This window comes from Lepisosteus platostomus, chromosome 2 (assembly GCF_059453375.1).
Source record: "Lepisosteus platostomus isolate fLepPlt1 chromosome 2, fLepPlt1.hap1, whole genome shotgun sequence".
Taxonomy (NCBI): domain Eukaryota; kingdom Metazoa; phylum Chordata; class Actinopteri; order Semionotiformes; family Lepisosteidae; genus Lepisosteus; species Lepisosteus platostomus.
In genome coordinates, this window is record NC_142612.1 from 66,841,542 (window position 1) to 66,866,930 (window position 25,389).

At 37.4% G+C, this 25,389-nt stretch overlaps 1 protein-coding gene across 8 annotated transcripts in view; it reads left to right on the forward strand.

The window, feature by feature from the left end:
* The window catches only part of LOC148676840 (TRAF2 and NCK-interacting protein kinase-like), a 115,077-nt gene that overhangs the window by 38,853 nt on the left and 50,835 nt on the right, over positions 1–25,389 (forward strand). For all 8 annotated transcript variants that reach the window (XM_088614130.1, XM_088614152.1, XM_088614138.1 and 5 more), the window contains exons 4-7: positions 14,463–14,519; positions 17,654–17,779; positions 24,615–24,725; positions 24,865–24,955. In XM_088614130.1, coding sequence (XP_088470256.1) covers positions 14,463–14,519; positions 17,654–17,779; positions 24,615–24,725; positions 24,865–24,955 — 385 coding nt within the window. The remainder of the gene's footprint in view (positions 1–14,462; positions 14,520–17,653; positions 17,780–24,614; positions 24,726–24,864; positions 24,956–25,389) is intronic.

A 25,389-nucleotide genomic window follows, 5' to 3' on the forward strand; every position in this document is an offset into this window, starting at 1 on the left:
TGCATCTCTCCGCTTGGAAATAGAGTTAACAGGGAGGATTTTAACACCAGACTGAAAGGACTACAAGAAATGAAAATGCAGCTAATTTTTTTTACAGGTCTGAGCTCGGTTCAATTCAGTGCTACATGCATTTGCACGAACAGGGACGAATTGTGTGAGGAACATTTTATCACTTCTCCAAACTGTGGGAAAGTGAGAATGTGATTTTGAATTCCCTGTTGAAAATATTGAAGATCTACAGTGATTCTCTTTGTTCAAGACCAATGTACATTACAAACAGCTTTGCTCAGATGGAATCCAGTGTTGTAAGATAATACTGGAGTGTAGCCTTTTATGTCAGGATGTAATGCAAAATATGGTAATTAAAAAAAAAAATTCTTTGTCAGGAAACGGTTACATTTCTCAATTTCTTCACAGGCATAGTTTATCATGTGCTGTCTGGATTTCTATTGCAGAAAAATAATCTGGCAAAACAAGACATGTTTTTCTCTGGATTGGGTTGTTTTCTAAACAATTATGACAAGATCTACTTTACTTACTACATTAAAATTTCAGAGCCAAAATAATACCCCTTATTGAAATAGATTAGATACATTACTCTTAAAATATCAATATTTTTAATTGTTTAAAAAGTCTTGACAACTTGGTGTTCACCTTCAATCATTTTCAGTACTATTAATTAAAATTAAAAACAAACTGATATATTACCACAACTGTTGAACTATTTGCTTTCAGACTTGTCTATAAAAAACATAAACAGCATTATCTGAGCAAGTTTATACGGGAAATACTGGCATGATCACAGTATTGCAACCACAAACTCTAAAACTCCATACTCTCTGGCAGTAAGATTCATGAGCCAGGACTTAAGCCAAGATGTTAAGGTGTGCATACTGTATTTTTAGACATCTGCTAAATATAATTAAAAGGTAAGAATCTGTTCATAGAGTACTTACAGTAAGGGTTGTTTGCACTATACTGATTTTCATCTTGATTTTGGTAGACTCTTGCTTCACTTGCTTTGTCTTGATGTTTGTAGCCAGTTCCCATGATTTACTCTCTTGATATTTTCACTTGACCTTTTGTTGTATGGTTTGTGTTAGATGTCATGTTTGCATTTGATTCCCCCCCCCAAGGATAGTAATATCGTACACCCAGTTTGATTTATATCTCGGGTTTTAGGGTTAAGGTGTGACCTATTGGTTGCTCAGGGAGAGCATGACCCATGAATTCCAAAATGGTTGTATACCTCTTTAAAAAGCTATTTAAAAAAGACAATCCCCAGTGCTCCCATTTGGAGTGAACACTCTCATCAGATCATATTATATTGCTGTGCCTGTGTAGTACCGTGTGCTTCTAAGACATTCTGTAACCTCTCCTCTGGCAAGAGCCTGACAGTGCCAAGGTCTTAAACCATGAAGATCCCTCGTGAACATTCCCTGTGTTTCAGGAGGTTTTTAAACCTACTGTTCGGTATTTTCTTCCAAATAGTAAGAATTCAGTTTCATTAGGTAAAAAATAGCTGAAAATAGTGGGACTGCCAGAGTTACAGTTCTTCTACGTACATCACCTATGCTTAAAGAAGCTATAATCTGGTTGTTAGGTCATTTTGTTAATATCTATTTGTTAGGTCATTCTGATGCAGCTCCTTGAAACAAATCAGCTAATGTCATTTCGGCATTCAAAGTTGTTTGCTTGTTGTTTTTTTTTAAAGCATAAGCCTTTAAAGCAGTGTTTCCCAATCTAGGTCCTGGTGACCCTGTATCTGCTGATTTTCAGTCCTGCTGTAACTCCAGTTTTGCAATTGAACCCTTAATTTAACTCACAATTGATTTCTCTTCTTAAAGTTATTGTGTTAGGAATTTTTGCAGGTAAACTAAAAACATTTCCATCCCAAAAGGGTAAAAACAACTCAAAAGGGTCTCACTGGTATTTATGATTCATTGCTTTTATTTAGCTCTCTGTATGTCAAAAGCGCTTCACGTATGGGGGAGGGACCTGTTTCATCTACCACTGAAGTTTCTTGCCTAGCTGAGGGAGACATGGCACCCATTATATACCAGCAGCACCAGTTACACCACAGATCTGGTGGGGAAGTGAGGAAGTGCTTCATCAACTAAATTAAGGCAGAATGCAGTCAGATAGATACAGTACGTTTGTGATTGCTTTAAAGAAATTAAGAGTTAAATGAAATGGATACCAGCAGACACTGAGATCACAACAACCAGGATTGGAAAGCCCTGCTTGATCACATTCATTTTTTTGCCTTTTCAAACAATTGATTTTTTTTTTCAGCAGCCACCTTTTCTATTTGAGACACCTACAATGATTCTGTAACTTTCCTGTTTTTTGTTTTACTTCTTTACTGACGTGGTGGTTTTTTTGCATGTATGTGGAGGAGTTGCTTTGCTCATATATTGAATTTTCTGTGCAGCTCTGCAGGAAATCATGATTCATACTTAAGAGACTGCGTGGACATGGATGTACTATATTTTTTGTACCTTGTGTCTGCGAGGTAAATGCTGGCCTCGCTGGTGTTTCAGAAGCCCTGCAAATCTCTGAATTTATTTTCTGATCTCCTGGTTCTGGCTGTGTGCAGGATTGAACAACAGACCTTCAGCAGATCACGACAAAGCACCGTAGTCAATTAACCTATTGCCATGATTGTGGTCAACCATTGACACCTCATAATTTTAGCTTTTAACACCATCCTGAATTCTTTTTTTTTTCCAGGTGTTTTGACTAAGAAAACAATCTCTTTTACAGGATTGTCTCTGAGAAGCAGCTGAAGGGATTCTTATTTTTAACAGGAAGCTTTTCTCTTTAGATTGAGATAGCTAATTTTAATAAAACAAGTATATTAGTGTGAAAAATACCAAATTATGATTTATGATTATAAGACATACAGAGCTCCTAAAATCAATGCCATTATTACACTTATCCCATTTAGATTATATAACTGTGGTCAAAATCTTTCAAGAACTTTTGTACAAGTACCTTGTGAAGGTATAATTTTGATGACCACCATAAACATTTTACATGTGTCTTATATCTTGGGCCAACATATATACAGTATGTACTGTAAATTTGCCCAGAATATTATGCTTTGTGTACATTGTAATTTTTGTATCATCCGATCACCTCGGGTAATGAGTAGGCAAGACATTAATAACATACTGAAATATTACTGTACTTGATGCTTACAGTACATGTTCTCATACTGTACATCACTCAGGTTTGCAAAAATTATTTTGAAAATGCTCTGGGGAAAGTTTGCAAATATAGTTTTTTTTTAAATTTCAGTATATACAGTAGTGTGGTTTGAAGAAAAAAAAGTAATTTGCTTTTTGCCCATTACTTAAATTACCATGTGGAGCAGATTAAAATTTACAGCAGTCAGGAGTTACAAACAATGGAAGGAATGCAGGCTTCAGAGCTGCCTATTGAGAATTAAGATGATTGTCCCAGTTTTCCCAAAATGTTATATTGCTGTAATTTCCCTTTACATACAGTACATAGTCTGCTACTGGATTGTCAACAAAAAAGTCCCAGCTGTAGTACATTTCCATTTTATGTTCTTAGTTTTGTCTTGAAAGACCTACCAGTGAACACAATGAATGTTTCTTGTAAAACTGTAACGGAAAGTTGGTGGAAGAGTATTTGTATTAGCATTTTGAACTGGTATACGACCTACAAAAAATTGTGAGCTACTGTATGTAATAATCTGTACGCTGGTTACTCTTTACAGACAGTGAAATAATCGTTGCTAAGATACAGTACGGAACTGCCATTCATTTTAATTTTGTTCTATCCTCTACCTAATTGAATTGGTATGCAGACTGATAGGGACCAAACAGATTTCTTGATTGTGACGGTCATTGGGTAACATACTTTAGTTTGTTTGACGCATTTTTGTCTTTCTTCAAGGGGAAGAGTTTTTTCTGAAGCATTTTAAACATCACTTGATTACTCGTTAGATTTCTTTTACACATTAAAACAGTGTCTGTGTTGGCTCAGTGTCTTCCAGATTTATGTACTGTATATCTAATGAAACAGGAGCTCAAAATCATCATACAGCAAAATGAGCTACAGATTGTAGGAATTTTGTAAATGAGAAATTCCCCTTTTTTGTCATAATAGTGTACCCATAATAGCAAATTCATACTTGCCATAAATCACTGAATTTCAGAAAACAAGAAGGTCACATTTATTCACATCCCCCTTAAATAGCATTTAACAAAAACAAATGTTTTTTATAAGATTGACAAATGCTATGAAGATCACTGTATTACAACTTTAGAATTTTTCAAGACATCCAATCTGTACATTTTTCTGTTATGTGATGTTTATTGTTCATATTTCATCAGCAATATGAATTAATGTGGAGGGCTATGTGCTTCAAAACAGTTTCTTTGTCAGATCTCATTTAAATTTAATTGGATAGAAGCTGGAGACTTCTACCAAAATAAGGTATGAGTTTGCCGATATCCAGCATGCCTCTTTTTGTTATCCCTGTTATCTCCGTAAAAGTATTAATTAGCAGAAACATGCGATGGAAGGGTGACCTATTTGCTTGCCCTGGAAAACGGTTCTGTTTTTATCTCGTTACCACCAGTACAACCCATTTAAATCCTGCGGGTCTGTGAATTATGAATGAAGAGCTCAGAAATGGTTCTTTTTTACAGATGACAAATGGTCTTGGACCAAATAAAAAAGCTCTCTGACCCTCACTTTCCTCTCACGGCCAGTTGCACCTGCGTGTCGAGAAGTGCAGAAAGTTCTGGATACTGACATGCTCCTTTGATAAAGACACCTGGGCCGCGAGGTTACCTCCACATAAATAGGGGGGATATTTGGGTTTCAGGTTCCATTTGTAATGCGCACGTTCTGACAGCCTCACCATGCAGCACAAACGGGAAAAGCACACATGCAATTATAGATAAACACTGCACTGCCATGCAGAAATTGTGGATGGTGTAAGCTGGCGCTAGGCGTCGGTGGTGCGTCTTTCTGTTGAGTTGTGAATGGAATCGTGTGGCCGGGAGCCGTGCTTGCAGAGGAGTGACTAATGGAGACATCAGTTGAGTTTGTGCTGGCAATTAGGTCAAAGGGATGGACCTCCGATTTGCTCTGGGGCTTTATGCGCGACGCTCGGTTTTCAGTACGGCGCTCATTGCTGTGGTTAATATTGATGGCTTGTAAACACTCTCTCAGCTGCTTTTTAATTCTGCTTTGTGCTCTCTAGAGTTATCCACAAGGGTCCCTCTTCACAAAATAAAAAGCCCTTGTGCATGTCTCTTCAGAGCTGCCTGCTCAATTTGGAATACTTAAATGTATGCATTTATTTCAAGAGCACACCAGTGCATGACACTGTAACAAAAATACTTAAATGGTGATACTAGTAGACAAAGGCAGTCTTTTATTAGTATTAGAAATTGATTGCTTGTATATATTTTTATTCAATTTTTCAACTTACTATCATTTGTGGAGTCCTTATTGTAAAAAACTTTTAACTGGTATCAGTAGAGCATATTAACAGCTCAAAGACATTTCTTTAAAGATGAGTAATTCATTGTCCACTTAGTGTTCCTTGCCTTTATTCTTATTTTTTAATTTAGAAATTTACAAAACATTATTTCTGTATTATACAGCATGCACACATTAAATTGCATTGAACCCATTTTGATAAAACACATTCCGTTGAAGCAGTGATTGTGGGTTGTGGCAATGATACATTTCTGTTACCGTTTTCCAAATAAAGCAGAGACTCATTGAATAATTTGACAGAGGTGGGCAATAACAGGGTGCCTGAGGTTCTTGTTGATGTGCCCAGCAGTCTATATGGCTGAACAAGCTTGCCCTGTTCCTACCCCAGTGGTGGGTGTGTCCCCTTTGACAGAGATGCATTCTGGGTGTCCATCGATATGTAGGTCAAGCTGACATTTTTACTCCGATCCCAGGAAAAGCTTGTTTTAAAGTGTGGTGGATAATTCCATTTGGCCAGACATTCTTTCAGGAATGAGAATCCAGCCTGTGCTGACCTACTTTGTACTGAGATCCTGTTCCTGATGGGCTGGACTAATATGTTCTGGCTCCGTTTTAATTATCCAAATAGCAATGTCTTGATGCTTAAACCCTTTGGGTGGTAAATCTGCTTTAGTGGTGTGCAGTTAATGGTCTATAACACAATATATCCTGTTTTCTTCTTTGTATGTTGTATATTTGGAGAAAAAAAATCAAAAACCTACATGCACTTCTATATTTTTATTTGTATTTCAAAAAACGTTTGATATCTTGAACACTGCATATTAAGTGTTCAATTTTCATGGGTTTTTGTTGATGGATAATGCAGTTCACGTGGTTTTCTTTGTGTAAATAGCTGTGTACTGTACACTTCCAAACTAATTAAACTTCTGGGTTTATGTAACTGTCTTCTAAAGGCAATGGATTAAAATGGCATTTTTCCCCGATGACAAACGGTCCCTGCGAAGTGTAGTTTGTATCCTTGGTTGAGCACATGCATGTCATTGACGCAACAAATTTTTGTTTCTTTGTCACATGGCCACTGTTTACAGCCAGGAAACAGCAATGTTTAACACTGGAGGTGGTTCCCGATTTCTTTTGAGTCATTGCCACTGCGACAGGAAACGGAGATGTTTCTGGGGTATAACTGTGAGCAGCATTGCTAGATGGCACTTTAACAGGTGCATGCCTCAATCTTCCATTCAGCATGTTATATCTGTAGCTTCTCAAACCTGGCTTCCCATGCCCGTACTACTGTATCTCCTTAATTGTGATTTTGGAAGCATTGGTGGTGGTGGAGGGGATCCCCATTACCTGTAAAGCGCTTTGAGTGGAGTGTCCAGAAAAGCGCTATATAAGTGTAAGCAATTATTATTATTATTATTATTATTATTATTATTATTATTATTATTATTATTATTGACTCCTGGAAAGTCTTGAATAAAGTTCTTAATTTTCGAATGTTAAAAAGTACACTGTATGAGGCCTCAGTGCATGCTGATTGAACTGGAAATTCAGTCTTGACAACAAAGGGATGTCTTTTCATTTCCTGATACTGGGTATTTCAAGTTCCTTTCTGGTGAAATTAAGTTGCTATTATTAATCACCGCCTTGGGACTGGGGCACCACAGTTAAAAAAAAATCTAAAATGCAGTGTCTGTTAGTACAGCCCCCAGTATTTTCTGCCTGTTCATTTTCATCATGACTTCTGAATAGACACGCAGTGAATTGCTTGATATTTTATTACTTAAATAGACAGCCTCAAATGTCTAATTCCTCTGCTTTGTTCATTGTAAACTTGTCCTAGGTCACACTGTAACAGTTACTGTCACTCTAGTAGTCCATGCATTTCACTTAAATCACAGTTTATGAGACTGGGCTTTTGAAGTGGAGCACGTTCCTTTCTATGCAGTGGTTGTCTTACGTGTGAACACAAGTGTTCAGGGTAGTTACTCAGTACACACTGCATTTGAAGTCAGAGGTGCATAGCAATCTTCGTGGGCTACAGACCAGGACGATGGAATGAAGATCCTTCAAGAGCTACTGCAGAGCTAGGGAAAATGTAAAATTGAATGAATGAATTGGGTAACTAAAAGCTCAAAAACAAAAAATATTCTGCAGTCCTCCAGGATTGGTGATCATAAGCAGAGCAGCCTTGCATTCTTAAGGTGAATCTATAAGGTGTTAATAGACCACGGAGTCTGAAATAAGGTTCAACAGCCTGTATAATCCATTATCTACCAAGAAGCGTTTCCTGTAGATGTAGCTGATTTAATTACTGTATCAACAGAACTGTGTTAGTGTTCAAACCCACTAAGACAATTCTGTCAGTGCACACTGCTCAAGAATGAATCTGGACTTTTTTGGCTATCAGACCCCAGTGTTTTTCCATCCTTTCTGTTCTGTCTTGTAGTGTTGCCAGACCCATTACAGGTTTTATGCGAGTGGCGGGGTTTTTTATCAACCGTCTCTAGCACTTTAATAAGCTATGTTAATATCTACAACACAAAGCCGTAATGCATTGCAGTAAAACCACCAAACGAATCCTACATCGCTTGCAGTTTGGATACAATAGCAAAACATTCAGCTTGATAAGATCACTGCTTCTATTTTACCGGTTGCTGTAACACATGGAAAGAACGTAAAACTACCATACTGTCACTCATAAAAATGCTGCAGCTTGTGAGTTAGAGGAATGTGTGTCACACATGTAACGGCTCAACCCTTTTAAATTCAACTGTAGTAGAGAGTTAAAAGGAAATTAATGGGAATCATGGGACTCGTGATACTTGTGTGTAGGCAAGGACTACAGTCTCTTGCATTTCAAAGAATAAAATCATACGTGTTTTATCTAGCACCCTTAAGTAAAGAATGCTATGGTATTTAGGTCCTACAGCTGCGCTTATGGTTCTAAAAATGCTTTTTTTGAAGCTCTGCACATTAACTTTAGATAGGATTTTATGTACTAGACTATATACAGTAGGGAATAGTGATGAAAAGAGCCAGCAAGGGCCCATTACTGAGGGGAGATCCATTTATCTCATTATTAATACATTTTCTCATACTGATGTACTGCCATGGAGCAGAGCTAATCCTCTTTATCATGTCAGCCACATACACCCACTGTCATATTCCATTTTCACTGCAGCCTACTGGTTGGGCTAGTTATTCATTAACTCTGTAATGGCCTATTTAGCTTATCTTTTTTTAAAAACTGTGTTGCCCTCACAGTTGAGATTTCAGAACATGGAAACACGTCTCTCTACTCAGTGAGCTGCTGTGTGGGAGGTGGCTGTTGAAGAGGAGGAAAAAAGAAGAATCTAGCATCTGAACATGCCTGTGTTTCTTCCCCTTTCAAATGTGTGCCATTCAAGTGTCTTCCATACTTTCATTTTGTGTGTTTATGGTCTTTCTTTTTGGAATTTTATATAGAAAAGAAGGCAGTGTTGTCAATGGAATCTGCCTGTCTAACATTTCTGCACCAGAGGAGAAAAGCCACCTGTACATTAATTGTTGACAGTATTTACTTCAAAATAAGAGTTAAGCAAATCTTTAAATCTTTTTCTCCTGTTCATTCGTTTAAAAATGAGTAACAAAATTAATTAGGCAACAACTAAAGCATCTGTCTGAGCCAAGGTTAGATCCAAGGCATCTGTGTTGTACTGTGAGAATGCATTAATCCCTCAAAGACTCCCATCTGCACTGTGTTAAATATATGAATGGAGTTTGCAGGCCACACTCAGCTTTTCACTGGGTTGGTTTGTTAAGGATAAATGGTTTAGAGAGCCTCTCATTCATTTTGTGCATGAGTTGTGTACACCTCTCCTGTTTTGAGGTATTTATCTCAGGCAATATTTAAACAACTCCGAAATTCGAGGTTGTGCTTTCAGTCACCTCATCAGGTGTCTTACACTGCCCTGACCTTGTGTTGAATGTTGTTCTCCTACCCACCAACGTGACATACTGTAGACATGCAAGATCTATTGTTTGTTTCTGTTTCCGGTTCGGCGCGGTACCCCTGTGATGTAGTATGCATAGCCTATTTGTGACTGCTCTGCTAACCTGCAATAGCAGCTACAGTACCATTAGTTTCTTTTTAGAGGACAGCTGTATTGAGAAGTGTACAGTAAATGTTCTCTTAGATACATGTATGTGACTGGTCATTTACAGGGATGACTCTTAAATATGAAGCAGCCTTTTCATCAGTGTCACTTGCTGCATTTTTCCTGGTTTGTTGGGAAGTGGTTGGATCACACCTGTTATTGCTAAAAAAAAATGGTTAACACTGTGGATCACTATGGATGTGTTCAATGTTTAATTTTCAGTCTTGTGTTAAATCACTTCCTCTTAGCTCAGCTGAAGACGGTACAATGTTAGTCAAGAATCTACACACTAGGTAAATACATTTTAAAGAGCAGAATTTTACAGGTGTACACTGTTTTCAGAGGAGTTACGGTCTGCACTAGTTTTGGTTCCTCTTGGAAGGTAAAGTTGACCTATGATTACCTTTAGAAAAGTGCTATATTTTACCAGCTTCCTGTGTGTGTGAAGTTCTCATTTGCTAATTGTTTTGATCTATGCATGCTCAACTAATGCTTATGTCAAAAGCATTAATAGCACAAGCTTATTTTCCTATATTCCAGACTAGTTGTAGACGTCATTAGTTTGTGAGATCTATTGCAAAATCTGGTAAGTCTTAAAATGCAACCGCAAAACCCAAACTGCATCATCTTTTAGCTACTGTTTTCAGCAGCCAAAGAGCTGTCATCCAAGATGCCCAGACACTGCTGTTTTACACCATTTACAGACTCAGGAGTGTGAGGAAACTGTGGTTAGGCCTCTGTAACTGTGGTCTCTGTCTCTTGCACACTGTTCACATGCTTCTGTGTTTATTACTTGTCCCTGACTGCCACAGTGCATTGTGTCATTTGTTGCTCAGCTTTGTGAGTCAAGAGTGCCTATTGTTCAGGGAATTGCACAGTTTTTTTTAAATGGTTTTACAGTGTTTGTGCTCTAATTCTCCTATTGCAACAGAGGTCTTGTGACTTTAAGTCCTAATGGTCAGCAGATTGATCCTTGCAAAATGTTTTAAAGACCCGTGAAAAGTTTTTGGACAGGGGCCCAAGAGAAATTAGGGTCTGTTGTCTGAGTTGCTCTTTTGTGATCCTTTGAAATTGATCAGATTTCTGATAAGGCATTAGAATTAATTCAAGTTTTTATGTTAACCTAAGCCTTTAACAAAATCAAGAAAATAGTACAAAATTCATGCATGGGTGTTTTTACAACCAATCATAAAGCAACCAAACTTGGTCTTTTAATTACATTTTAGGGTTTTCTTTGTCTTACAGGAAGTGATAGCACTATATCATACACGCCATAGTGCTATAAATATTCATTTGACAAGATCTGCAAAGGTCATAAACTATGGTTTATGGTCCACTATGGTTTAGGACTGTATTAATGATAACCACCATTTAGTAAAAGCGCTGCTCTCTGCAGCGACATCACAAGTGAAGTTGCAGATAATATGTTTAATATGTATGGCACAGGAACACTGTCATAAACTCATAAAAGTCACGAACCAGTCTGCTCGGAAATGTGAACAACTTGTGTGTACTGTAGATGCAAATTAAAGAGGTTAAATGCACCGTAGGTTCGTGCTCTGACTTCTTTCATCTCAGTAAACCCTGGTATTGTAGATTTAGATGTGTTCCTAATTTTTTTCCGTTTTGGAGCCTGCTCTGAGAATACTAATCCTATTAAAACAGCATGTGAAATGAACAAATGTTCCAAGTTGTACTGAACTGCGTGGTTCAATGTACTTGAAATCTTGAAAGCTGCAAAAATCCTTATGGCCCTTTTTGCCGTTAGTTCCCGATATGTTTACATTAAGACAACAGTCAGTGCAGGCGACATTTGAGAGATACCAAAAGTACAGCAACAATTGCCCTAAAGCAAAAGGAATCATCACCAAAATAATGGAATTTATAGATAACCAACCATTTTCGGTTTTTGGAGATGTAGGATTCTGCCCCTTGATATCTCACCTATGCCTTTCCTGGTCGGAAATACTTTTCAGGTTATGGCATTTGGTCATCTTAGATAAAAGAACTGTTAGACTGCAGCTTGTTACTTCACGTGAGTTGGCTGCAACAGTTGTGGTCTTACTTGTTCATAAAACAATTTTAGCCGTTACCATCTTTTGCGTCTTTGGCTGAATAGTAACACCCTAACCACCCACCCCCGGATCGTATCAGTATCGGCCGATCCTGCTGACAGAAAAGCAGAGATCAATATGGGACTCACAAAACATTGATAGGTCCATCTCGACATATAAGTGTAATTCTCCTTTTCATCACAGCCGAGTTTGATAATGTGTTTCTCTTTTATAAATATATGCATGTATAAGTAACAATTACACATACTCAAGGAGTTGAATTAGCACCATGCCAAATTTGATCTGTCTTTACCGGTTATCTGTGTCTTGTTTTGTATCCACAAAGTCTCACTTAACCTTATGATTTTTTTCCTTTTTATTTTGAATTAATTGAATCCATTGATGGTTATTAATTTATGAAATGCCCCATTAGCCTGGTAAATGAGGTATGAAAGCACATTTTTTACAGCTAATATAGTTCTTACTTTTACATAGGTACTGTACACCCAGTGAAATTGTAATTTAAGTTGAGGACTGCTTTAAAAAAATGAGTCATATGGAGCTACAGTAGATGAGGGAATTTAGGTTTATGATAATATTAATTTGCTACTATTAATTTTAATTTTGTCACAGTAGTGAAACGTGGCCATACGAGAACAAAGTAAAAAATCATCTAAGTTGTACAGATCGTTAATTAGCTGTGGAGTTTTAGCAAAATACCCAGACTGAACTGGAAGCTGTTCTAAAGTGTAGTGTCCTTCAAGGATGTTTTGGACATGTAGCACTGCTATAGTGTCTTACAGATTACAACTTTCATGCATTAGGAATGGCTTTCTTTCACTTTTGACATTTATCAGATGTGTTCCTTAATATAATAAGTTTTGGAGGCTTTGTAAAAAGTTCTGTAGTGTGTTTTTTCCAGGTAGTTATTACCTTCATTGCAAAAGCAAAAAACTGGAAATGTCATTCATCAAGTGCTTTGTAATCAATTAGTTTGAACTGAGTTCAGAGAAACTTACCACAATGCTCAGCAATACTGAAATGCTATGGTATTTCCATTGGATACAATATTTTTAGGTTAAGGCTCCTATCACATACACCAGCACTCAGTGGCAAACTAAGACACTGAGGCCTAATTCAAGCAGTATTGTGTGCATACACAGTGCTGAAAACAGGACTGCAATGTTTGAGAGAGCTACCTGAATTCTGTGTACTTTCACTTTAAATCTTGAGGTAAAAATAATGTATATAAATACTTTTTATTGTGCAAATCCATTTTCACCATGAGAAGGTGTTTTATATAATCAAAAAATGTAAATACCAGGCAATTATTTTGTCCAATTGTATTAATTGATACAGCACCTCTTTAATGTACTGCAGTATATATATATAAGCCCTAGGTGGTAATATGCAAACAGAGTTGACAAAATAATTATCTTATCTGCAGTGCTTAATATGCTGTCATGATCCCATAAAAAATGTTTCTTAAACAAACTTGTTTACTTGACTTGCTTGAGGGAGACTTTTTTTAAATTCCTAGAGTTTGATTGAGATGTATTTAACCTGTGGCTTTTGTTCTCTGCTCCAGTCTTGCCAGCGTATTAAGAATTCTTTATTACTCATTGCATTGAACCAAGTGGTAAAATAATTGAATGATGAACAGAATCGCACAGTAACGTCCTGTAGTTCATAATTGTTCTGTTAATGCGAGAAAGATTCTCTAGAACATGTCCAGATTTTGGAGGTAGTTGTATAACTATATCATTTAGGTGGGTAGCTGCGTCAGCATGCGTAGGCTGCAAAGGAACAAGTAATAGGTTTATTCCATGCTGAAAAAAAGAAGAAAGAGAACTCAACGTTTCGGCCGTGGAGCCTTCTTCAGGTGTCACACACGGCCGAAACGTTGTGTTCTCTTTCTTCTTTTTTTCAGCATGGAATAAACCTACTATATAATTTATATATTTAGGTCACGTTAAGTGCAGATTGTTGAATTGTTTTTGGAATTATTGTTAATAACTAATAACAATGCAGCCATTTTATGCTGGTAAAAAGAGAGTTGAAAAGAATACTGTACTGTAGAATATATTTACACCCCAGCGGCCCCTAATAGCCCTATTTCTTAACCACTGATTTTCATACTACTGTAACGCCTTACCAGGGTATCACCTAAGATTAATATTGGCTTCATTAAACTAATATTGCCACAGAAGTCTGTGGTTCATGTGCTGACTAAAACATATTATGACCTATGTAAATAGAATTGGCTCCCTGTGAAATCTGAAATTTTAATTTTTAAGTTTTCCTAGGTACATAGCAGATAGTAAACAGTCCAGTTCCAGGTCAGACTCTTAATCTGAAATTCTTCTGATTCGTGTCTTCCTGTCCTATGTAAGACTAACCTCCACAGAGTGGAAATCTTTTTTTAGTGTAGCATTTAATTTTCTTTTAGTGTTGTTTTTCTTCAGTCATTTTATTGTGCTTTATTTTCCTTCAATGTTGTTTTACACGTAGTACAGCACTTTTGAATTTTCCAAAAATCGCACGTATATATTTATGTTTTAGAGGAATCAAATGGAAAAAGAGTTTTCCATATTAAAAAAAAAAGTCCAGAATGAAGAGAGCAATTACAGTAGCAGTGAATGCTCAATAGAAACAGGAGGTTCCCTATATCAGGACAATAGCAGTGTGCACATGAGTGAAATAATTGTTTAGATGGCTGAATCATTTTCTGTGTTTTTAATGGATGCTTTCAATAACTCTGTCCCTTCTCCTGCCCCTGCAGGGTCGTCATGTCAAGACCGGCCAGCTTGCTGCTATCAAGGTCATGGACGTCACAGGGGTAAGGCTGCTTTCCTCTCCTCCACAGTCAGGCTCCTTATCATTTAAGTCGTGCTGATTATTAAAAGGATTGTTTTCTGTAATGGAGGAAAGTCTTGATTATACAGAGCCAGAGAGCTACATTAACTATACACCATGTCTTACACATTTGGTTCATTTTTCAAAGGTTTAGTGCATTGCAGCAAAAATGAGTTACCAGCTAATTTCACCATTATTATTTGAAATCCTGTTTATTATTGTACATGGTCTAACTTAGATTTCAGGATTCACCCATAGTAGGGGAAAAAAACTATCACATGAATACAGGGAAGAGGCAAAAAACAAAACCAACATGGTTTTAATTGAAACTAAGCCATGATTCAACAGAATACCTTCATGTTTTTGAGCCTGTAACATTTGTGGAACATTATTGCCTTTCTTGTGTGCTCTGAATGAACAGAGTTATGGCAAAGTATGAGGGGTTTTCACCTTCCCTTGTATACTTTCCTCAATGTCACACAAAGCAATTCCTAATTTAAATAGCGCTTTGTGGATGAATGATGAACCCCTGCTGATTTCTGCCTTTTTTTTCTGCCTTGCATTTAGGGAAAAAAACACCATGTTTTATTTATATGTGAATCTTCTTCCTTGAATACACAAGCATGCCAAATTTAAAACATTCTATATGGTGTGTCCCCCAGTCTCCTTCATGAAATCCCCTCTATTCTAGACAAGGTTATTGCCCAGCAATGCTTTTTCACAGCCTTGTTAATAACTGCCATAATTTTAATTTGAGAATACCTCAAAAAATAAAGGTTAAAGAAGTCTCACATGTTACCCTTTTCAAAATATTTATCTGGTATTCAGTTACATGTTTGGTTGCATAGGTTATATAGTAGTTTTCCATTTTCAGTTGCCTGAGTTAAATTGGTGTCTGTAATCAGATCTTGACTACTGCTCAGATTTTGACCACCATCAGTTTCTTTTAGACATTTCTTCACTGACACTTTCTTTTTTACCTGTCTAATAAACAAAATGTGAAGAAAGCTCCGATATCTCCTACAGAATGTCTCTACAGTGAGCAGGAGCCATTATGGAGCCCTGATAATAACCTCTTTCACTCGCATTTTTCACATCATGTGATGATGGCAAGTTGTGACCATTTCAAGCATTCAACCCGCCAGATGGGTTTTCTCTCTTCTGCAGACACTTTTCAATAATTTATGTCTTTTTCATGAGTGCCTCTTTAGAATATCATTTCTGAGTGACAAGTTTGAGCTCCTTTTTCCTTTCTGTCATATTAGTTTAAATGCCACGAGCCGTTCTTAAGCTCATTGTAGAGTCAGCTACGTCCTCAGACTTGGACACTTACTTGCATCCCGGCTTCTATTGGTGCTTTCACACTTGCCAGTAATTTTCCATGACATTTAACGTGCCAGCACATCACGACCATTCTTACAGTCTATATTCTGATAGTGGTTTTATGAAAGAGCTGTCATGATGTTTTAATGGGGCAATGTGGATGTATCTATTTTTATTCCCCCTCCCCCGATATTTTCTTTTTACTGCTTTTTTAAAACTTTTTCACAGATTGCTGGATCCAGCAGCTAGCTTTTTGTAGCTTATTGGAAGTGACTCTTATTATTCTTATGGTCTAGTAGGCATGCAGTGATTAATATGTTTGATTTCCTTCTAGCTTCTCTCCCTGCTAATTAGCTCCATTGAATTTTTAGAGAGGTGTAAGTCTTTCATGTAATTTTCTTTGGTTTTGTTTTTCCCCTCCACTAATGCCATTTTAAAATTTTAAATGCTGCTGGTCATCTACAATCAGCCATTTCTTCACTGTTGAGTCTGCGCTGTTCTGTGTGCTGTTCAGCAAAATGTGTCTAGTCTGTAGAAATGACAAGAAATACTGTGTAGTATGTGACCTGCCAGCTGCCCGTGATCTTACTGTTAAAGCAAATCTAGACTGTTATTTATTGGGTTTTTAAAGATCCTTCCCGATTTCTGTCTGGGTGGCAGGTTTTGCTAATTAGATCTGTAAGCTCTCCTTTGGTTACTGGCCCCTTTTATAAACACTGCTGCTTGGGAAGGAGGAAAGATTTGCAGTATTCTTTTTTTCCAGTATCGAGTAGTTAAAACAAGCTGCAGACTGCCAGCAATAGAATGGATTTGTTCATAGGAATGGCTATTTTCTATCCAGTCACCTATGCCACGTGTAGGGAAAGAGGCAGTCATGCAGTTTCCTTAATTGCTGTAAAGCAGAAAATGAAAGCTTCAGATGTAGTTAAGCCCTGCATTTAATCTGTATCAAGGGACAGTCTTGTGTGACTGGAGACCACAAGAGCAAAATATGCCAAGGCTAATGGCTGTGTAATTTAGAAATGCTGCACTTTAACCCCCAGGACAAATACAGACACTGTCTCAAGATTGTAAACATCAGCTTTGTGAAATTTATAAAACGGAGCCAATGAAATTTATTTGAAAGCACGATTTCAGAAAACCATAGCACATTATTTCTTTACTCTCTTACCTGGCGTTGTGCCATGTCTCTTCTCCACATTATTTTAGTGTTACCTTTGATGTACTCCAAAATGCATTCTAATATCAGTAAACCAGTTTTCCCTCCCATTACATTACATTTCAGTGGCTCACACTTCAGAAAAATCTAACTGACCATCATGACACTTTGTGCCTTGACCTCAATATATATTCGCCTCATGATACTGGAAGTGTAGTGTTTCATTGGCTGCATTGCGCATGAAGACTTGGTGTCATTTCAAGTCTATACAGCCAGCATATCTTTCAATATTAAATGTGTTACCAATATTAGTTATTAAAACATTCCATTTGGTTTGTCAATGTTTTAGTCGTTGAATGGTATCTTTTACCGGTTTTTAAGCAATTAAAGCAAGGTGACACTCCCTAAAGCAATGCTTTCAATCACATTTCCCAGTTTTGATATTTTGTAAGAGTAATCCATTTTCCTGAGTTTTAAAAAAGATGGAAGATTTAAAGAATTTGGCAGCAGGTATGCTTCATGCGAAAAACAAGAATCTGCCCAAATCTGATGCAAATGTACAGCTGCAATCTGTTTAGCTCAGAAGAGAAATTGCTATAGGAGCCCCCATACTAATCTCACTTTTCTACTGGCAGGATGAAGAGGAGGAGATCAAACAAGAAATTAACATGCTTAAAAAATATTCACATCATCGGAACATCGCCACCTACTATGGTGCTTTTATCAAGAAGAACCCTCCAGGAATTGATGACCAGCTTTGGGTATGTACAGTTTTTTTTAAGTGGCTGATTTTATTCTTTTAATTTCTCTGAATACCAGTGTAAATCGACAAAAAAAAAGGTGAAAGTAATTTGTTGGCTATGGCTGAACCTTGTGTAGTTACTGAAGCACAGAGAGAAGGGGGAGAGGATTATGCGTATTTAGATAACGCAAGCCATACCATTTCAAATCTTCCCTGATATCCCTTAATGGTATCTTTTTAAGAAAAAGGACGTGGCTGATTACAAATAACAAGCAGCTTGATCTGGGAATCGGCGAAAGGAGTTACAGTGTGCTGTTATGAACTAACATGAGCCCGCCACGCAGAGGAGATGAATGATTCAGCCCCAGTTAAACGTGAGGATTAGATGTGATTCAAGCAAATAAATGAACAGCTTTGTTTCGGACACATCTGCAGTGAGAAACACGCGAGATCACGCATTGTAGTAAGCATCAACATCAGTCATTGTATGATAGATATTTTTGATATTGTTAAAAACCTATTATAAGCTCTTGAAACCCTCTGCTTTTTCCCTCCTCTGCTTGGGTTACAACATCAAATTCCAACTGTGCACAAGAGAACCGAATGACAAGAAATGATGATTCTTAAACCCTCCCAAGCGTGTATGAGTGATGTAGGCTTTTAAAACCATACAAGCTGCATCTTCAGGTCACAGTGAATGAGAATCACAAATCTGAAATAAAAGAAGGAGGTTTGTAGTGTCTGGGTATGTGGTAGATATCCATTGTTTGCCTTGTTCACTGGACAGAGAGGAGTTTTGGGGGAGGGAATGGCTGATTTGTGTTAGGTAGCAAATGCATTTTGCTGTGATGAGGTTGTGCAAGGTCTTCGGCATGGAATTTATTTGGAATGTTACTAAATATTGATCCAATAATCTGCTCAGACTAGGAACCCATCAATTTTAAAAGAGCTGCATGGTGTGCTTTCAATTACATTTCACATAGTTAATGCAAATGCACAGAATCCTTCCTGGATATACTCCTGCACTGGCTTACAGGATTTAAAACTTCTGTCCCAGAGAAGAAGCAAGTTGATGTATTCTAAGGCTCCCATATATACACCTGCCTGTTGTAAGTGCTGTCATATCCCTATCCGGAGATAAACCCAGAGCTATTCATTGTACTTTTCACTGGCTGTCGGTAGAAATTGAGGGCAGTCCTGATAATCGGCAAGTAATTCCTTTTTTGTTTATCAGCGGTCAGAGCTGGGCTGATAGCAAGGTGAAGAGAAAAGGAGCTCCTTCAATATAGATAAGGATCAAGGGGAAATAAAGCTCACTTGTGACACATGTCAGTGCCAAAAGGCTTCCACTGAATGGAGAGACCTTTCAGATGAAGGGCGATGTTTCATTCAGAGTACAGGCCAGCAGACTTCAACTTCTTGTCTCTTGGTGCATCCATTTTTCTTTCAGTCCATTACAGACATTTGTTGTAGTGTAAAACCGGGATAGTGTTAGAAAAAAAATCATACTGATACACTAGAGGTCCTTAGTAAAGTTTGGTATGTGGGTTTGCAGTATTTCAAAAGAAGATATGTTTGCCTTTCCTAATCATTTCTGTGCCATACAGTTTTCCTTCCTCTGAGCCCATTATTTAAAGAAGTGTAAAATCTGAAAAATGCTGGGTGAAAAATATAAAATACAACTTAAGATTCTAAAGTAACTTTGTAGCTCTTTGCTTTTTCAATCCTGTTTTTTAGGCATACTGTTGTAGTTTAATGGTTCTACAGTATTGCTTGTTACTGAGTTCTGGGTGTAAGTTCTCTGAAAAGAAAACACTTAAATATATTCTCTTGTGTGTTTGGAGTCCTCAGAAACATTGATATCTTGCTCTGTGTTAAGACTAGTTTGCAGTTGAACTACTTCAGTGCCTACATCTCTAATTGTTTTTTTAAAGTTACAGAAATAGTTGTGATGCATTGTAACACATGAAATGTTATGTTTGTTTTAAACTTGTTCAATATCATGTGTACATTTATGACTTCACTTCGCTCACTCATTGTGGCCCAGGAGACTTTGCTATTTGCCAATTTCTGAACTTAGCTGACGGTAAGAGCAGAACAGCTATGATCTGAAGGAAGAAATGCACAAATTATTACACATTTACAAATGCACATTTTTTCATGACACAATTAAGCTGTTTCCCAAAATAGTCCCCAAGTGAGGAATAAAAGATGTGTAATAGTCAGCAGTCTTCTCTAATATCACAGTTGATCTTTTGTGCTTATTACAGCTCGAATTGTGTTATGTTATGAGTAATGTGTAGGGTAGTCTGGACAGACAATATGACCTGTGTCTCATTTTTTTTTCCTCTTCTGGTAAAGGTTCAGAACAGTGCTCTGCATTCAGATGTCGTAAATTTGAACTTTGACACTTTCTTTTATGGACTTGCTTGAAGGCACAAAATAATGACAGACTTTTAGCTTTCAAATAGTTCGTGCTTATCTATCAGGAAGGACCGCGGAAGGAGTATGTCTGATAATTGCTAAATAATCTGAGTTTTGTCCCCAGTAGTATGCTGACCTATTCGTTTTCCTAATTTATATGATAAGCAATACTGTATGTGGACATTGTATTGAAATGATCAAATAGACATTTCTTTCAGCTGTTATCAGTGTTGGTGAGCATAATTCGGTGCAATAACAATGATGATCAGCCCACTCAAAGACGTACTGTAAAATCAATATTGTGATTTTTAAGTTTCATTGTGTATTATCTTTACAAAAGCATCTCTTACAGTGTGCAGTCCCAAGAACTAAGTGTTGTAACTTCTGAGCCAAGTTTTAGCGTTTGTATTTGGATTTCCCTATGTGAAATTTACTAAAAGTAAAGATTAAATGGAGGTGTACCCCTGCAATGTTACTAATGATGGGAGATTCAGCCGAAAAAATGTTATGGTTCAAGACACCTGCCAACAGCTCTTTTCAGCAAACCCTTTAGAAGTTTTGAATGTTTTGTGTGGGTTTACTGAAAAACTTTGGCTAGCCATTGAGATCAAGACTAAAACCAGTAAAGTAAAACATCTCAATCCACCACTGTAGTCCTTCAGGTTATCAAATGTAGCAGTTTGTTGTTTTCAATGAGAGACACCTATGATTCTATTAGTACTATTATCACTTCCGTGAGACACACAGAGCGTCCTAAATTGGAAAAAGTATATTCTTTTGAGACGTGTTGTCTGAGTTAGTTCATATAGTTGATGAAAAACTGAGACTTGAGCAGGTTTTTTTTTTAAAAAGGAAAGTTCTTGAACCAATACAGTAGTTAAGAACGCATTTTCCCATATAAAAACATTGCTAATTAGAAACCAGGCAATTAGCATGACTGGATTTCTTACCGATTTATATAGCATGGAAATTTGATCAAAAGCCTAAATCGTAGTCCTGTAGTAATTGTATGTTGTCTGCTAGTTTATGCACAAAATAAGGTGTGTTCAGTAAGTGGTTGTTTTCTTTTTCTGTGAGCTACAGTATACTGTATTGTCAGCTTTCACATTCCTAAGGACCTTGTTTTCTGTTTCCTGGTAGCAATAATTCCTGTCTCTCTACAGAGTTTCAGTTTGCATCTCAGAACAATGCTAATAAAGGTTAGTTTGGAATGTGTGCTCTTTTAGCACACCACTTCGCCCCAGGACATTATCTAATCATTCTGTTTTTGTCAGAGAACCGGTTTTAGCAGCAACATCCATACTAACGGTGTTCCAAAATAAAGGTACTAAACTGACTAATTATCTTTTAGAGCACTGGAAATTCAAAACTAATAGCTCTATTGGTCTGTTTTGGAATATAAATGAGCATGTCCCCCTCCCTCAAATTAAAAAGCTTTGTTTTTCTCTTTTGAGATCAGAGGATCTGGCATTCCAAATAGCCTACAGTATGCAATTTTTTTGTTAAATTTGTTTAATTTTGTTAAATTAAAGGCATTTGGATTTTCAAGTAACTGTTAGTACAAGCATTGCTAGTGTATATATGGTGGAAAGTGTTGTTCTGTATTGCCTGGACTCTCTGTATGTGTTGGATTAATTCAAAATCTTTTTTTTTTCTTTTCGTTTCTCATTTTTCCATCTTCAAAGCAGCTTATATTGCTAATGCAAACTTCAGTATACAAAGCAGCATATTCAAGCGTTTGCAACATATTGCCTTTTCTGCCTCTCTTAAATTTATTTACATGTAGACACCAAGTGCTGCTACGTGTGCCCTGCTTATAAATTTTGAATGCCAGATTTTTTTAAGTACATCCTGTGACTCCTAAGCAAATGGAATTTAATAATGAAATATCCATGAGTTATTTATCAGGGCCCGTTGTCACAGTTAGTTTCTTGGGCTGACAAAAAAAAACAATTGCTCAATTGTCTGATTACCACTTGGAAAAATGCATAAAATTCTCTCCGAAAATATTTCCCAGTATCTAATCTGACCTCACTAAAAAGAAATGAAAAGAAGCTTTTTAAAAAAAATCCAGTTGGGTTAGTTAGTGGTGTTGACATTGTGGTCCAGTACATGAATTAACCTACAGTGAATATTATGAAATCAAACTTAAGTATATGAAGACCAGAACTATTTGTCATTTGGGGAGGGGAATGTAGTAGCTCTGCACTGCATAGAATAGTTTTCCCAAGCTATACAAAATGGGCTTTGTGATTGCCTAGCAATGCATATTAAGAAAGGCAGTTGGCCCCTGTGACTCAGTAAATCATTGAGAGTCTTAAAGAAGTCTGGTACTCTTCCATTTAAATGAAAAAAGAAAGACTGTAGATTGTGATATTGGGGAAAAAATAGCAGCATTGTGTCAGCCACTGCACTGAGGAGAAGAATCTGCCAAATGATTATGAAATGTTTTCAAGGCTTTTAGTTCCAGCTGCTGGTCAGAGGTGTGGATATAAAAGCAGGATTAAGGTTTGATTATAATGTATCTTCAACAGAAACACTCCAGTGATTGGTACATTTCACAACTTTAAAAAAAAAAACAGATAAGTTTCTACAAAAACAATTCCTCGTCACCACACAGCAGCAACCCTGTTTTTAATGTTTTATACAGATCAGACTGACCCACAATTTGCATATATGTGATATAATTTAATTGAAATTAACAATTTCTACAAACATTTGCATTTAGTTTTAATCATCTTGCTGATTGTTTGGAAACAAATACCTGTAGGTTTACTGGCATTTTGCTGTGAATATATATATATATCGGAGAGACATTACACATACTCAAATACAACTTTTCCTCTAAGGCCACATGATAGCATTTTAATGTATAAAAAAGGTGAACTAAATTCTTGGAATAAAACCTTAAACCATTGCAGTTCTGGTTCAAATCTGAGATTACTGTATCATGCAGTGAATCTGAACAGTTCGCTATCTTTCCATACACAGAAAAGTAGCCCATTTATTAAATGGGATTAAACCAATTTATAAATAACTGTCAGGGCAGTACGACTGTGCCATCTCTGGCTCCTCTTTAATTGATGTCCTCTTTCAGTCTCGTTGAGAATAATACAATTCTTGTCATGTGTGACCTTTTAAGGATGAAATAAACGTGGTAATCTTTTTTTTTAGAGATTGATGTGTGGCCCTCTGTCAGATTTATTCAATTTTGCCTGATCAAAGGTGACTTCGAGTTCCTGGCAAGTTGCATGTGGGAAGACAGAAGAAAATTGTGCAAATGGATGCACATTGTTGGGTCAGAATGCTGTTAGGCTAGTGAACTGTAGGTCAGTCCTGTGATTTGAAATCCATGAATTATAAGGGGTACTGTGAACAGTGTGGATTAGGAGCACGTTCTACTGCTGTTTTAGTTTGGGAGGCCTTTGCTTTCTAACCTCTTTATTAATCTCCGAAAGAACAACGGAACTGTGGCATCTTGATTACAGGGATCACCAGCTGGTATTTACTGTACTGAGAAAGAATAGTATCTGGAGGTTAGCCAAGAGAGTGGGAATACAGTCGAGAAAGATTGTCAGAGCAGCAGGATTCCATCTTGTTGCTTTTTCCTTCTTTGCCCAAAGACTGTGGCCTTGGCTACGAGTTATTCTTGAGGAAACAAACGATGAGATGTGTGGGATTGTTTCTGACTGTTTGTGGGACAGGTCATTAGAGTTCACCTTTACTAACCAGGCATAGCCCAACTAAATGTTTTAGGACTGACATCCATTTTCTGACGGCCTTACCCTGTACAGGGCTGCGGGGAGTCACAACCGCTAAGCAATGGGTGCAAGGCAGATCACACTCAGTGCATTGCAGGGCATACAGAGACAGATGTACAGCAGTGCACACTCACACCAGGGCCAATCTTCCCAGAAGCCAGCAAGTCATATCTGTGTGTCTTTGGACTGTGGGAGGAAAGCAGAGCACTCGGAGGAAACCCACACGAACATGAGGAAAACATACACATTCCTTGCAGAAAGCTAAACACTGCCCTTAAACAGATCTGTCAGGTTAGAATGAGTACAGTGTATTTTAGCTTACTCATTTTCTTATAAAATTTGGATTGTAACAATTTCAGGTACCAGCAGTGTTTTTGTTTCCTTTTCAGGCTGCTCAAGCTGTGTTTACAAATCTTCATTTCATGGGACCCTGAGTTTTAAGTCTTATCATTAACATTTCTTTCTTCTGATACGTTTCAGTCTTGGAATTCTACTTAAGTCTTGCTGTTTGTCATGGCTCTCAGTATTCTGCTTGTATCTGTTTTTAAACACCATGGTGTGAGGTTATTGTGACATACCGTTTGAGACTATCTACTGTACTGGTCGCCCCAGTATTCTACAGATGCATTTGAGTAGTAATGCTCTTCCTGTTGTGTTTACCGTGTACAGCTCGTGATGGAGTTCTGTGGTGCGGGCTCTGTAACCGATCTCATCAAGAACACCAAGGGGAACTCTCTAAAGGAGGAATGGACCGCCTACATTTGCAGAGAAATCCTGAGGGTAAGGAAAGGCAAAGGGACGTATTCAAGTTGCAGTCTTTCAAGATACTTGTAATTTAAAGAAAATATCCCCACCTCCCATCCTGTTCCCCCTTCTGTCTGTGCTCACTGACGCATCGCTACTCATCTCTCTCTTATAGGGTCTGACTCACCTTCACCAGCACAAAGTCATCCATCGGGATATAAAAGGGCAGAACGTCCTGTTGACGGAAAACGCAGAGGTGAAACTAGGTGAGAGGCCGGCTTTCTCTGAAATGAGCTGCCAGTAAATGTAAACCGCTTTCATTAAATTGTTGGAATGTCAAATCTGAATGGTCTCGTGAGGTACTCTGCTGTATATCTCTTTGAGGGAAGGGTTTACTCCTGAAGACAAAAAAGAACTTTGAGAACAAATGTCCATTGAAGCTTTCCAAGATGATGTCCTCATGACATTGTTGAAATGAAACGCGCCCAATAAACGAACTCTTGGTTTAACACCTGATTAAAAAGCGTGCCTTATTAATGTATTAACTGGGTAGCTCAGCATGACTCAGAATTTTGTCAGTGGCCTTGCTGGTAAATACTGTACATTAAACTTTCCAGCTAAACAAGAATGTTTGTCTTGTGTTGTTACTGTATTTAAGATCAGATACCTTCTCATCTTCGTCTTCAAGGCTGTTGCACTA